Genomic DNA, 15,827 nt, shown 5'->3' with positions numbered 1-15,827 from the left:
GCTCTGAACACACACGATAAGCATCAGAGAAAAACCTACAGAGCAGGCCGAAAGCAGGCTTCAGCTGTGAGGTAAGAAAAGATCGAAGAGGAGGAAACTGCAGCTGTGAATACACAGAGACGATTTCTCGGATATCATCGCTGTGCCCTTAAACCTTTCACTTCAAGTGCCTGACACTCAGAGGTTTCCAGCTTTCAAAATGAGAAAAGGGAGCACCATGAATAAAAAGAGAGGCCTGCTCACCAGAGTGCAGCGAGTAGCTGATGTGGGCGTTGCTTCCCATGTCCTTGTCTAGGGCCTTAACCCGGAGGACCTCGGTGCCCGCGTGGGCCAGGTTAGAGACACCGACCTCATAGCGAGGGCTGAGGAAAGCCGGTGAGTGGTCGTTGCAGTCCTCCACGTGAACCACCACCTTTGCAAAGTTCCTCTTCACTGGTATCCCCTGGTCACGCACCTGCAGACGAGCGAGGAGATAATGAACTGCTGGAGGAACAAAGAAACTGAAGGGTTGAATAAAGACAAATAAAAGTCTTACTTTACTGTTCTGATCAGACGAAGAGATTATTTTTCATCTTATTATTCTAATTAACATCAGCATTCAAAGTTCACGCTGTTGGACATTATGGAAAACACAATTTGAGTTTCTTCTTCCATAAACATGTTTGTGGTAGTAAATCAGCAGTTTTCAATACCATGACGGTGAGCGTATGAACGGCGATCTTCTCGTAGTCCAGCTCCTCCGTCATCACCAGCACTCCGCTCTTCGGGTCCAGGTGGAAGAGCTTGGTGCTGTCCGGGTGGAGGCTGCTGTGGATGGAGTAAACCAGCTTGCTGTTGGTGTCACCATCCTGAGCGCTGATCTGTAGGATGTCCTTCCATGGGGAGGTGTCCTCAGGAACCCTCACCTTAAACCCACAGAGAACATTTGGAGGCTGATTACTGTGACCGACAAACAACTGAGAGAAAGAGGACTTCCAAAACATTTTACTGTGAGACTTCATAACCAGCTATTATCGAGTGAATCCAGAGAAGCCTGACATTTTAGTCAGTAGGAACAGCGCAGTGAGAGTTTTTTAAACACACTAAAATAAAATGTAAAGTAAATGCAAGTTGGGCCATCACTGTTGGGCCATCACTGTTGGGCCAAAACCACAGATTGGATGAAATTTCATCCAAACTCACAGAATAAGTATTTTAAACACATTTCAAAATGTTCACGTCACTTTCTGACGTCATCATCAGGACTCCAAACGCTAACTGGTTCCAGTATGCTTGAATCTATTCTCATTAGGGCTGGGCCATATTATACTGTTCATGGTAATACCGGTACAATGTTAGGCAACGATAAGAAAATGAAATATCGCGATAGAAGATGTGCCTTTGTTTTCATACGCACATGGCCAAAAAAGCATGGCGGCAACGGAGAATGAGAAGGGAGAAAGCGGAAAGCAGTGATGTGGAACTGGTTTGGTGTTTGTCCGTCAGATACACAACAAAGCACAGTTTTTTGTAGAACATGCAAGCGGGCTGTCGTTTCTCTCACCTCGTACAGCGGCTCCAGGAAGACGGGCCGATGCTCATTGATGTTCAGCACCTGGACGTAGACCTGCAGTTGGGACACACAGGGTTTGAGAAAATGGATTCTCAGCATGAACAATATCAAATGTGAAAGGTCAAGCTTCAAAACGGCTGATCTGTGACTGCCCACAGGATCTTGAGTTAGATTCTACAGCAACCCTGAGACTGAAAATGAAGACACAAATGGAGTTGTAGGATGTTTGTATGTGTTGCTGCCACAGCGTGCTGCCATCAGACACGCCGTTTGTTTCCTCTGATGTCAGAAACAGGGAGAAAATGACGTTTGGACGCTTTGATGTATTTGTTTAAGTTCGACTAAACAAGTGGTTTAAACTGTGGCTTCACAAACACAGAAATCTATAAATTCACATGAAAAGTGGCTCGTTGTCTCAGTCCTTTATTTGTCTCATTAAATGAAAAACAGCTGTGAGTTACTGTCACTGTGAGTCAGCCCAGACTCCATTTGTGTGAAGTGCCTCCTTAACAGACAAGGATTATTTTTAGAAGACTAAATGAGACGAACTGGCCCTTTAAATAAACGGCTGACCCAAACTGTTAATTCAGTATCAGCCAAAAGTGTCATGTTCCTCACAAAGTACAGCATCAGGTATCAGAGGGGGCTGTTAAACTGGGTGTTAATGAAATTAAGACCAGGGGTAACAAGGAGACAACCCCCAAAAACACCCACATATGATGTTTGGGGTGAATTCTGTAAGCTGATCAATGTGGCTCCTTTGGTTCCTCAGTACAGATATTCAGCAGAAGTTGTTGAGAGCTGATGTGTTTCGAAGTGTAACTTTTTAACAGTATACTTTTATAATTATAATGAAACTAAAAACTTTGCAGGCCTAACTGAGCCTAATAATTAGCTGGCCTCATTATCTCTTTCTCGCAAACAGCTTCCAAATGTGTGATGTGAGTGCGATGAGGCAGATTTAGTCTCAGGATTTCCTGATGCTAAACATCAAAATATATAAATATCTAATAGCAGTAAACAGAAAAGACAAAGGTCGTCACTTGTTTCAAACACAGGCAGGTAAAAACAATCGAATTCTGCCCTCCAGCCGTTGGTAATGAGTGGAACAACCTTTATTTTATTCACCATCTCATCTCCTCTGTCCACACACCAACACTAAGTGCTGCTGTTATCTGCGCGCTGAAACATCTGTTTATTAGTGAAGAAGAAGACACTTGTGTTCCTAACCTGTGTGATGGCGCTGTGGTGCCCATCTGTGACCCGCACAGTCAGGTTGTAGATGGAGCGCCGGGCCGCATCGAGCTGGCGAGCGATGGAGAGCCTCCCAGTGTTCTTCTGGATGTCAAAGTCTTTTTGCTCATCCCCACCTGAGAGACGAGAGGGGGACAGGTTTGAGTTATTACCATTTAGGCTGATTGTGACGATTATTGGCATCGTTAACACAGATTCACTTTGCAATCTGTGTTAACAATAATTTCTGGGGGGGCATTCAGGGTTGGTGCTGCTGCTTTTCATTTACATGTAATTACACATACAGCCAGTTATGAACCATTATGATATCACCATTATGATGACATCATGTGACCCACACTGAGGCAGCGTGCAGAGCGGGTCACTTTCTACTTGAAACAAATGTGTGTCAGACACTCTTGCGCTGGTAAGGCGGGACACACAGACTCATACCAGAGTCCACAGCACAACTCTGTGACGCCTTCTTATTGGCCCACTGAGCCACTCACCTGTCTGCACCACTTGTCCGAGATCTCTGTTTGTTTCCTGTCAACAGCAGCGGTAGATGTTGGATTTGTGGAGCAGCATGCAGTTCGATACTAAACATGTGAACCTTTCCGATGCATCGCTTCCCTTTGATGGTGACCTTTGGTTTGCTTAAACTGAAGCTTGTTTCAAGTTCAAACAGAGCAGAAACTGGTTCGTCTGCTCTCGCGTCCACGCCAGAAAACAGCTGGATGTGCTGCAGTGGCTCATGGTCTGAGGCATGAAATATGATCCACAGAGTTCAGTCTTACTTACAGATAAAGGATTAGAGGCTGAAACACTGTGTGTCTGTTTATAACAAAGATAGGATTGTGAAACCATTTCCTCATCATAATCACGAAGCTAGAAGGATAATGTGTTGCTCAAATAACACCATTCCAAGTATTCCCAGTTGATTACTTTGTAGTATCACCTCTGGTTCGGTAAACAGTTAAAGGAGGGTTCTTATGTGCTTCTCTACTCCACCGCAGCACTCCAAGCTTGCCTCATTCACAGAAGCACTTTGTTCTTTCTATCTAACACTCACATACAACTCAGGGTTCACAATCTCTCCCCAGGATACTTTGGCAGGCAAACTGAAGCAGCCAGGGTTGGAAGCACCAATGAACTGATGCATTGCTGCACCTAATGAGCTGCAGCCAAATCTGAAAACACTAGGTCACCTATTTCTTGAGATATCGTGTCCACAAGACTTTCAGAAAACTTGTCCGAAAACTTTAAACCCATCAAAAAGACTTTTAGTAGGTGTACCTCCACCCATCCACCCTGCGGGCAATGGCAGCACCCTCCCAGGGTAAAAAGGACACAATCAGCTGATTATTGCTGGAACATGACACGGATATATGGCACACTACAGCTGTGACCAATCACAGCTTTCCATCTTTTCATGCACCACGAGAACAGTAAGGGGGCGTCTATAATTAACCTTCATCTCTCTTCCTCCTGGTGTTCGATGTCACAGACACATAGCCATTGACAATAGGCTGAAGGGAATAAAATTCCTCTCAGACTGGACTGCTTTCACACCAACACCGTTCAGTTCGAGTATCTCCAGGAGTTTTATTTTGCCCCTTTTCAGCCTAACGACAGAGTTCTTCACTGGTATTAATGTCTTTTGGGGCCTCATTCTGTGAGTTGGAGTGAAAAGCTACTAAACTGCACTTCAGTCCCATCTTTATCTTTTGATTTTACAGAGGAACACAGACCAGATATTTAAGGGTTTAACTCTGTATGAACCTTATGAGCTGTAGCATCGATGGTTACTCTGCGGTGAAGAGGAAACTTTAGCGTGTTTGTCCTTCTAATCTGTGCACCTGAATCCCATTGTCCGTGGTTATCCAATGAGTTTTCTTGACTTTTTTTGTCACAAATCACTGAACTATGACACATACAGTGATGTACCTGTGCATTTGCTCACTGAGCCCCTCCCACCATCTGTTTATTGCTCTTTTCATACACTTCCTCCCTTTTATCCTTCCTTCCTTCTCTGTCTCTCTTTCTCAGCAGGTTCTGTGGATGTACGTGAGAAAGGTAAGCCTCATGCCTGCTCAGCCAGATGGTGTTTATTACGATATCCTCGTTTCACATGCATGCACGCACACACACACACACTGATATTACTGTGTAACATGATGAGCGAGGCAGTGCAGTGTTATTTTTGCACTAAGCCTTTGATGTCCTCTTGTTCTTTTTTACTTCTTCATCGCACACACACAGTCTCTCATTGGCGTTTGTTCCTGATCGATAGATAATCGGGTCAAGCAATTCACTTTACTGATCGTCTCCAGGGAAAAAAATGATATGATCCCTGCGGACACTGGAGGCTTCTTTAAGAAAAGAATGACCCACAGAAGAAAAAGAGCTTCATCTCAGGAATTTATCTCCGTCTACATAACCTGTGAATGTCGACCAGGGCAAGGTGCCAGTGGCCGGAAGGCCAAGCTTTTTTTCTAGGATTTTGAGCCCTTATATCTCATTAGTACTGCAGACCTCCCAAATCCCACCCCAGCCCTCCAAGACCAAACTAAAGACTAAATCTGCTCTTGTTCAGACCGATGGATCCATCGGTCTGAACGAATTGAAGCAGTTTCACGTCTGTGACGTAGTGGAGACAAACCAGCGCTGAAACTTCACACGTGCATTCTGGGTAGCATGTCAGACTGGTGAGTAACACCTGAACTTCTTACGTCTGAGCCCTGCCTCTCTGTTCAGAAAGCAAAGATTTAACACATGACATGCGAATGTCTCTGTGTGTCTTCCTTTCCTGTGTTTCAGGTGTGAAGTGTTGGACAGGTAAGCCTGCTTCTGAACGTCCTGCAGGGCCTCAGTGGTAGTTGATATGTCATCCCTACATCACCATACAAATGTCTGAGTAATGACTGCCTGTGGGCACTGCGGCAGAGCTGCAGCCACCGCCTATTCAGGGCGAATCGAGGAGGAAGAGTTAACATGACCGGCAACAGACGTCCTGCTGCGCTTTCCCCGTCTAACTGTTCCCAGGCACAAACCTGGAAGTTTTCATTTCTCAACTCGGCCGCCAGCTTCCTTGTTCTCCTGACCTGGCCGAGCCGCCGCAGAGGGGGTCAGGTCAGCTACCCCACCAGGAAAAGCTCATTTTCTCACATCTCCTGCTGCGCGCCGCGAGTCACTGGCCGAGGGTCAGAAAACGAAGATGGACTGTCTTCATTCCTGCGGCGCCGCAGACATACAGCAAATCAGATTCATGACTTACAGGAGCACGCAAACACACAATGAGAGAAGCGTCGTTATCGGCAGAGTTAAAGCTCAACAGCTCACCAACACGTGACTGTGAGCAGCAGGCCGCTGAAGCAAAGGCATCAGTGAGGAGTTCCTCCGTTCATGAACATCAACACGCATTAAAATCAGATGTTTTAAGACCAGAACGAGCTGCGTGTTGCCGAAGTTACTGTAACTAAATGAAGCTGTCGCTCTGCCGGCTGTACGTCTTTATTAACGTTCATATTCAGACTTTAAACTAACGTAATCTCACTGCTGCAAACGTCTCTGTTTGTGTACCTGACGTGATCCTGCAGAGAACTGCTGAGCTGTTTGTGCTCTACAGTTTCCTTCATCTCTGCGCACAGCGCTCTGCTTGCTGTAAAACAACCTCCTGCAGACACGTCCTCCCGCCCACACTGCACATCAACTTCAGCCCAAATTATCATCTGTGCTCAGAAACATGTGGGTGAAGTCTTCACCTGCAGGACCTGCTCTGTCCTGCACGTCTTCACCTGCAGGACAGAGCAAGACCTGAGCTTGTTCTGATGACGTCTGTCACTCCAAAAACAATGAACACTCGTAGCTTAAAGCTTAAAACCACATCAGGAGCAAAGTAGTAAATCACATGTGCACGATTTATTTCAGACTTAAATCCTGCAAAAGCATCGACAATAAGCCGCTAACAGCTGTGTGAGCACACCTTTAACCTCTAACATGACATGACTGGATTTTTACTGCATATGTGGTTTTCTTTTTTCATTCCTCCTAAGTCTGATCAGTGAAACATGTCTTGGGTTAAATGTCACCTTTCGGGATAAACATTTTATAAACTGCTCTGTCTGAACAGAAGCTGGAGCCTCATCCTAATGCACCCCTCTGGGACCCAATCCAGGACCCAGATCTCAGATCAGTGCCCAGTGAACCTGCAGGGCGCCACATCCATCCACAAACAGCCGGGTTGCATTCCTCGCCTGCTAGCCAACATCCCACTGCTGCCGTTTCCACTTGGCCCTTAACACAGCACGGCGATAGACATCTGATGGGGGGAGGGCAAATCAGAGGAATAAATACCTGATGATATCTGTCTGAGAGAGTCCCATCAGATATCAGCACCCATGTGCCAAACAGTAAAATAAGAGAAGAAGATGGAACCCTGCAAACACAGGAGGAGGAGGAGGCACAGGGTGAAGATTATAAAGATTATCAGTTTTTTTCAGACAAAATGACTCTTACAATTTGAATTTGTGTGTACAAGCTCCTCCATCACAATAAATGTGAGAATGAGCAGACCCGAGCGCCTCCTCTGGGACGCACAGGGTCACGCCCGGGCTCTGGCTCAGACCGAGCTCGGCGCAGCCAGCCGAGCAGGAGGAAGCTCGGTCTTTCTCTGCACGCGTCGCCCCGCCTGGCAGGAAGCACTTGGCAAAACCCTGATGTGTTTTCCTGCAAGCCTCAAAGGGAACAGCCAGCGATGACTTCCACTTGAATGTGATGTCATGCCTCTCATGGATTTCTGTAGAGCTGTCCGTGGCGGCCTCCTGAGAGGAGGGAGGAGGCAGAGGAGGAAAGGCCAGTTGTCCCTGCAGTGGGGATCTGGCAGGTGATGAGAGGAGCTCTGCTGTGTCCTGCTCACAGAGAGAAACGTCCTGCTGATACCGCTGACACCAAGACCTTTTTTTCCTCTCCTCCATCCTTTCCCCCTCTTCAGGCAGCGCCGGCCTTTTGCATTATTTATCCGCTGCTAGTTTTTCTACCTGTTTTCTGAAAGCACTGCAGATTTTTCACTTGTGCACAGACAGAAGCCTGAGATGCCGCCAGGCAAATGTCAGTATGTAACAGCATAATTTCACATGTTTATTCAGTGATTACATGACTGACGAATCAGAAAAGGGAGGATGAATCTGTCCTTCTGAGTCACATCTAACTCCTGGGATTTTTTAAACAGAAAACACACAGGTTGAATTGAAAGTAAGCTGCTGATTGGTGGAAGTCCAGCACAAAAGGAGGGGGAAAACTGAGAAGCACAGACTTTGTTTGATTTAATCACCAGGAAAATCTTTCTACATTCTGACTTCTGTCCTCACTGCAGCAGCTCATCTGAAGGACTGATGACGTAAACCTGACCCCACACCATCTCTAACACTGGCCCCTGGTGATGACATCCAGCTGCAGTGTCATCACAAACATCTGACAAACACACACACGAGATAAAAGCCATGCCAACACTGGAGCTGACACCTCGCCACCTGCTGGAATCATTCATGCAATCTTTGTATTGATTGATGAAATAAACCCTGAACATCGGCGATCAAGAGAAGAGGGAGAAGCTGAAAACATTATCCCACAGATGACTCGCTCCGGGGTCTCTCATCTCGCTGAGTGAACACAGGTCACGGCTCTGGGACCAGTTCACCATGCCTCAGTTATCAATCAAATGTTTTCACGTAAAAAAAACGCCTGCATCAATTTTCTTTATTGCAATAACATGACTGTAGTAATAAACGTCGTGACTGGATCTCTTGAGTCAGGTTCGGTTCGACTGTCACTCTGAGTTTTTCAAGCGATGAACCCGCTCGCTCACTTTTCTGCTCATGCGGGTCGAGTTATGTCGCATGGGAATGTCGGCCTTTCAGTGAAGCCGACACACTTCTGGGGCACTTCTGGCTGAAGCCGAGCAGGCACATTTAGGAAAATTACATAAATCACCAACATCTAAACATTTCCCTCCTCCGGTGCTCTCGTCCTGCACGGGCTGCATTATATTGGTTGACCTTAAGAAAATCACACTACTTCAGCTCATCTGGAAACTCATGAGGATTGATTGTAAAATGATGAGACCCTGTTAGCTGTGACTCTCCGAGTCAGCACTCTGGGCTAAGTGGAAATATGGCGAACGTCAAATATCATTTCCATGGCCGCAGAGTTTAGCGGGAGGAGCGGAGACGGAGAAACTCTGAATCATTACTATGAGCTCAGCCAGCTCTGATGCAGGTGATTCCTCTAATTTGTTTTCTTTGTGGAAGTGGGCGCTCTGCAGGCGTGAATGCAAGCAGCACTTCTCCCCATCATTTGTCTTACTTTCAAGGTCATTACAGCCATTTGTGTGATGCTCGGCTTCCATCAAAGGTCAAACCTCAGAGTGTGTGTGTGGTTCCACTCACCCACGATATCGAACCACTTCTCCCGATGCGGCTCCGTCAAGATGACGCCCACCATCTGAGCGACGCGGTCTGTTTCTATGACAGCAAAGTTGATGTGTGGCTCGACGAACACGATTGGTTCCGCAGAGGCAGGCGGGAGGGCGATCCACTCGATGTTGAGTCGAGCGGTGGATGAATAGGACGGGCTGCCCTGGTCTGTAGCTTTAATCTGGAATAAACAGAGAAACTAAACAGGAAGCTGTGACACACCTGCACATCCAGTCCAGCAGGTAACTGAAAACACTTCCAGCTCACGTCCAGATGTTTTCTTCAGATTCACCAAAAATGACGATTACACCGTCACTCATGTCGCCGCGTCAGATGAACTAACAGCTGAGGGCCTGGACTCACTGGTTACCTATGGTAACTATGGTAACAGTCGTGCCACATACAATAACAATCGCATACTGCTTATGTCATTTTGACTCTAGGGGGCGCTCTGACTGAGTCAGGATCAACACATAGATGCTGACAGACTGAAGGTGTTGCACAACGAGCGCATTCTGAAAAATAAAAAAGACATGAAATTCCTAATTTTTGGGACACAAATCGCAAGTGTGTGTAAAAAAAATCCTTAAATAACAACGGTGAAAAAAAGTGATGATGAGATCCTGACGTCCTGATTTAAGGATGTCAGAGGTGGAAACACATCTGAGGAAACGTAATAATCCGTTCAGAGAGCCGACTGAGCCGGAGCAGAGGTAACCTACGATTATTTTACTATTTCCGTATTGTGAGTGCACTTATTGCCAAATGCAGTGGTCTGATTGGTCAGATCTGTTTGCATCACAAAACATCGGAAAAATTGAGCTTGATAAAATAATCATACATGCAGTAAATTCATCCAATGAGTAAACACTGCGTTAACAACAGGTTTGTAACAGCTTCAGATTCATCAGCCGTATGAAACGTTGACGGGACAAGTAAACTTGCTGTGGTGAAAATTTCTGCAGCACCTACTGTGAGAATATTGTAGCTTTCGGGCAAGAAGTCGCCGTGCGATGTGACCACGCCCGTCACTGGGTCGATTTCAAACTGCTCGTCCACGTTTTCCTGCAGACTGTAGGTTACTGCCGAGTTCGGGCCCTCGTCGTTATCCTGAGCGAGTATCCTGCAGACTTCCTGTTTGCCACCGTCGTGACGCCGTTCAGGCAGCTTGACGTCAAAACGTTTTTCCATGAACTTGGGAGGGTTGTCGTTGGCATCTAGAACCTGGATCACAACGGTGGCGGTGGAGCTCAGAGCCGGAGATCCGTTATCCGACACGATAACCTGAAGGTGAAAAAGAGTTGGAGGGTCAACATCAGAATAATAAAAGCACGATTGATCTTTATATTTACTTTGACTTAATTTTAAACCACTAAATGAATTTCTTGGGGTTTTAAAGCTACGACAAAGATTGCTGGAGGCGGGGGTATTTTTGTGTTGCTGCTAAGAGTTTTCCTTTATTAGGAGTGGGGGAGGTTGGGGTGGAGATGTTCTCCATGTGGTCATGCACCTGTCTTATTTAATCATTAGTTATTATTCATCTCTGGCTCTGTTCCTCAGCTTGTCTTTGTCCCACCTTCCTCCCCTCACACCCAACCCGTCTGACCCTCCCTGAGCCTGGTTCTGTTGGAGGTTTCTTCCTGTTAAAAGGGAGTTTTTCCTTCCCGCTGTCGCCAAAGCGCTTGCTCATAGGGGAGTTATCTGCCTGTTGTTGTTTTCTCTGTAGTATCATTACAAAAAAATGGAGAAGGCTGAGAAGGCTGTTGTTCTAATTTGGAGCTCTATACATAAAACTGATTTGAATAGATAATATCAGAAAAAATAAAAATGGTCTCAGATGGACGGCTCAAATCTCTGAAACTTTGGGTCTGTCCTGAAATGTCACACCAGTTAAGGAAGATTAATTTCCAAGCAGCTGAGATACATTTCTTTTAGTCGGTAGCCAGAAATGTGGTTTGATTTTCTGATGTTGAAATATCTGAACCAGCATCTAAATGTTACCAGTCACATGCCTTTTCTTTCTGCTTTTATCTCATTACACACCTCCGATTGTCCACATAACAACAACATAATTAAATGTAATGACTGTGCACTGATTCCCATTTCTGTGGAAGTTTTAAAGTGGAGCTTCCAACTGAAGTAAAGCTTGTTTCCCTGAGGAAGAATTCCAGTTTTCATACTCTCAGCCTCATGCACTCTTAGTTACACGGTTCATTTATGCCATGCATTTTTTTAACCATATATATCTTAAATATTTAACATGAGCCAACAACACAAACCAACAGAGACACACTAAAAGATGAACTATTGGCCTTTAAAAAAAAAATATTGGAAATAAATAAATAATAATGATCACAACACATTCGGACGGGGCAAAAAAACCTTTTTCACTTTTATTTGTTCGTCTGAAAACTTTCTCGAAAAAATCGTTATGTGTGGGGGGGTTGTGCTATTTCCTGACTCACAGGTCAGCGATCGACTGAACGATCACTAAAATTATAGCATTAAAAAAAGAGCAGCTTCCACACTGACGTCACGTTTGGTGCTCGTTACCCGTGTCAGTAAAGCAGCGAGCACTGCTGTGTATTCTGGATTTATGGGAACGTCGGCGATTCACAGCAGAGCTGGATTTGTGTTCCTGTTTCTGCATCGATCTGATGGGAAGAGAAAATGTTGTTTATCAGAGTCTCACCTCAATACTGTGCTCCGGTTTATCCTCTCGATCCAAAGCTGAGACAGTGCTGATAACACCTGCAAACACAAACACACACACCAAACACAGGTGCTGTTAGCAGGAAGTGAGAGTGCAGGTTACACATAAACAAACAGAGTTGGGAGTTTTTGTGTGTGTGTGTGTTGTGGCGGTTGGGAATGGAGGCGGGTGTCCCTGAGTAGTAACAGAAGAAAACACATTGTATTTTACAGCTCTTGATGTTGTTTCTGTTGTTTTTGTTTTTGAGGGTCACTCAATGTTTGTTTATGTCGCTATAAAAAATTACAACAAACAGCTAAAAAAAAGATGATGATGATGATGGCGGTGTGATGCAGTGCTGAGGTGAAGTCGACCTGAATAAAGACTGATACAGATATCAAACAGGGACAGAGTGAGCGATGGATCGCGTGATAAACTTCTGAAGCAGAGAACAAGCCGCCTTCAACACGACAGAGATCGCATCGAGGAGCTTTGCAAAGGACTTTCTTCTGTTTGTCTAAAAAAAGAAACAGCATCCATTTTTTTTGCATTGTTTAATATCAAGAATAAACTTTCAGAAGACATTAAAAAACCTCCATTTCCTTCCGCTCTCCACTTCAATGTCGTGGGGGCGGGGGCTGGAGCCCATCCCGCTGCCACCAGGCAAAGGCTGGGGCGTCCGGACTCGATCGTTTTCTCACAGAAACTGGAGCTGTCGGTACTGATGCTGGCAGAACAGGAAAAAACTGGAGGCCCATAAACTCAAAATAACCAACAGGAGACAGAAGCATAGAGCGGCTGCTCATAAGGGGAGGGCATCACCTTCAGCATGGCTGGGAGATACGGGAAGCACCTGTGTCACATTACAGGACCAGTGGAATTTACTGTTGAAAGACAAAACCACTATTTTGTCATCCAAAGCTGCTCTACAGTTGGAAATTAGCAATTTGGGTCACCTTACACTCAGAGCACAACACTGACTGATCACTGGGAGGAGGGGTCACTCACAGCCAATCAGATGCTTCCGCCGCATCCGCCTGAGCTCAGTCGGCCTCTGAACTGTGTGACAGGTGATTATCAGACACCGCGAGGGAAACCGCGGCTGACAGTTTGCTGAATCAGCGTGTTTAAGTGTCTGCAGCTGCTGGGAGAAGCGTCCTAGACACACAGCAACAGGCTGGGAAAATACAAGTCTCTGTGTCTCCAACCAAAAGAGGTGTGGGAGCTGCAGACAGAGGAGGGGGTCGTAAGTGCTGCAAAAGAGGCCCCACTGAGCGTCATCGAGTCCTTTTATGACAGAGCAAACAAGCCCTGCTGGGAGGGACAGGTGGGAACGTTAGAAAGTGTGTTCCTGTCATTAGTGCAGATGTGGGAATCACGGCTAAAGCCTCATCCCTCCCCACCGCCTGTTTTCACTCAGCCATCCAGGACGCCTGTCAAAACCACACGAGGACAAACAGCTGCTTCTGCGTCAGGGGCCGTTCATTCCTTTTTCGCAGGATTCACATCACATTTTTACGTCTCTTCTTTTTTGAATGTGGACTAGTTTCACTTGCTTTTTAGTTCAGACATCGCAAATTTCTGAGAACTATTTCAGAAATGCCAATGAGAAAAAAGTTTGAGAATTTTTGTTTGTATGTTACTGAGGGGTAATTAGCAGGTATCTGTGTCTGTGTGACATTCCCACTGAGTCTGTGGATTCAGCTTGATAACAAGGTCGGTGGAGCCTTGGCACTCCAACCTCTCATCCACATACAGTCACTCCTGCCTCCAAAAAGCCAACATGGCAACGGCCAAAACACATTAAGGCTTCAAAGCTGGGCTTTTGGCTGCATCCTTCCTTTACACAGTGTATCGTTCCCGTCTCGATAGACGTAATAATTCAGTCTCAGGCTCTGAGACTGAGAATGTGCTACCCAAGACAGATTTCATATAAAAGTTGGTCTCAGGTGTTGGACTCTTTTTCATGTAAATTTGTTAATAGTAAGAAAAATATCATACATCTTGGTGAGTGCTTTGTGTATATCAAGAATATAAAATACACAATCGCATCATATCACTTTTTGAATCATCAACAGCCTGCAGCCATTTGAGGAATTTGCTGTTGCAAAATGCTAATGAAGTGGGCACATTCCTGACTTGCCTGGCCTTGTCAACAAACAAACACATAATGAAGTGTTCCACGAGATGCTTTTTCTCAAAACACACACGACAATGTTTCATGTGCATTTCTGCATTAAAGCACGAAGCTTCCTCGATTCTTCTCGCCTGAAACGGACACAGCGCTGTGGTCATGAGTCACTTTCATCTTGTCAAGGCACGAGTGGTTTCACCCTCATATTACTAATAAGAGGTTCATTTGTTAACAGTAAGACAAGGTGGGTCATGTTCCAAAGAGGAACAGGTTCCAGGTAACATGATCTCCCTCTGCTTACGCCGTTTTTCTAATCTATATAAGCTAGTACACGATATTTCTTTGATTCTTTGTTGTCAAAGGATTTTAAGGACAGCTCAGTTTGCTGTCTACAAGTAAAAGTCAGAGAGGATGTCAGCACATCCTAAAAGTCTGTTTGATTTAAGCTATGACAGCCTGTGCTCCGACATGGCTCCAGGAGTGTTAGTGACCACTGAAGGCAGAAGATGAGGTCCCAGTTCGAGTCCAGTTCATCCCGTATGAGCTGAAAGAAGCTGAGGTCAGAGCTCTAGAGGCCACAAACTGGCAACTAGGTTTCCTGTTGATTTGGACTTCAGTGAACCACAAAAACCAGTTGCAGACCTCGAAGTCAAAAAGCCTGTTTAGCATTTGTTCTGATGTTTACTGGACCTGTGGAAGCTGCGATTTAATGTAAAAACTATTAGCAAGAGCTCCAACAGCACAAATGTGGTCCACAGTAGGGGTGGGTTTTTATAATCGATTTATCGATTAAAATCGATTCTGGCTTGGATAACGTGAAATCGATTCATTAAAATCCTGAATCGATTTTTTAATATAAATTTATTTTGCCCGAAATGCCAGAATCTCAGGTGAAACCTCACAAAATTTCAACAACCACCAAACAGCTAAGACAGTAAATGAGAGCAGGAACATGGATTCTGCACACACAGCGCAACCCGCGGATCAGAATCAGTCAGATGTCGCCTTTCTCACAGTCGGGGCTGAAAGCCGACAGCTCGCTGATTCTGATCTGTCGGCGGGTCCGCGCTTTGTGTTCACGCCCTTTATACGCTGATTCTAAAGCTGTTAGTTTGATGTCTCTCCAAACAATATTGACCGAACCAGCAGCAAAAGAAGATCCAAACTACGCTTCACATAAACATCGTCATGTATTCACTCTTACTTTTACTGTTTTGCTTCGACCACGATGCACAGCTCTCTCTCTCTGTACTTCAAGAACAGTTTTTCTTCATTATTCGCTTGCTTGTTACGCACAAGTCTGCCGTTGTTTACAGCGCTGTCGGCCGACGTTTTTTTTCTTTCCGTTTTATATACTTCCAAAAAGAAAACCTAATTTCTGCCGTTCAATACTGAACAAATTTAAACTTTTTAAAATTATGCAAAATGCAAAACACTTAACTGTGTCTCTAATAAAACCGCTGTAACTTCAGAGGTAATGTTCATTTATTGATTAATGGATTTCTTTCGTTTATGATGTACTGCAGAATATTTTTATAAAATCCCAGGCCAGGAAAATCACCTTCATGTTTTTCTGTGTTTCTGTGCATCACAGCAGATGCCTTTAAAGGCATCTGCTGTGATGCACACACTTTTGATAAAGTCTTGCGTGTGTCAGCTTCCTTTTTATAGATACAAAAATATGTAAATGTACTGATCTGAATTATAATATTTCTGACTGTCAAAATTTCCCAGATTCAAATC

The 15,827-nt window shown here is 45.1% G+C and overlaps 1 protein-coding gene across 1 annotated transcript in view; it reads right to left on the bottom strand.

The window, feature by feature from the left end:
- fat2 (FAT atypical cadherin 2) overlaps positions 1 to 15,827 on the bottom strand; it is a 91,853-nt gene that overhangs the window by 53,105 nt on the left and 22,921 nt on the right. The window contains exons 4-10 of the mRNA XM_085286794.1: positions 11,951 to 12,009; positions 10,231 to 10,542; positions 9,232 to 9,439; positions 2,783 to 2,922; positions 1,544 to 1,606; positions 693 to 905; positions 244 to 454 (exon numbers count right to left, since the gene is read on the bottom strand). Coding sequence (XP_085142920.1) covers positions 244 to 454; positions 693 to 905; positions 1,544 to 1,606; positions 2,783 to 2,922; positions 9,232 to 9,439; positions 10,231 to 10,542; positions 11,951 to 12,009 — 1,206 coding nt within the window. The remainder of the gene's footprint in view (positions 1 to 243; positions 455 to 692; positions 906 to 1,543; positions 1,607 to 2,782; positions 2,923 to 9,231; positions 9,440 to 10,230; positions 10,543 to 11,950; positions 12,010 to 15,827) is intronic.

The sequence above is a fragment of the Mchenga conophoros genome, linkage group LG2 (assembly GCF_057382185.1).
Source record: "Mchenga conophoros isolate Kocher_MC1m ecotype Shallow Benthic linkage group LG2, M_conophoros_male_GT1.1, whole genome shotgun sequence".
Lineage (NCBI taxonomy): Eukaryota > Metazoa > Chordata > Actinopteri > Cichliformes > Cichlidae > Mchenga > Mchenga conophoros.
The sequence above is the reverse complement of the archived record's forward strand: the minus strand, read 5'-3'. Positions and strand labels throughout refer to the sequence as shown.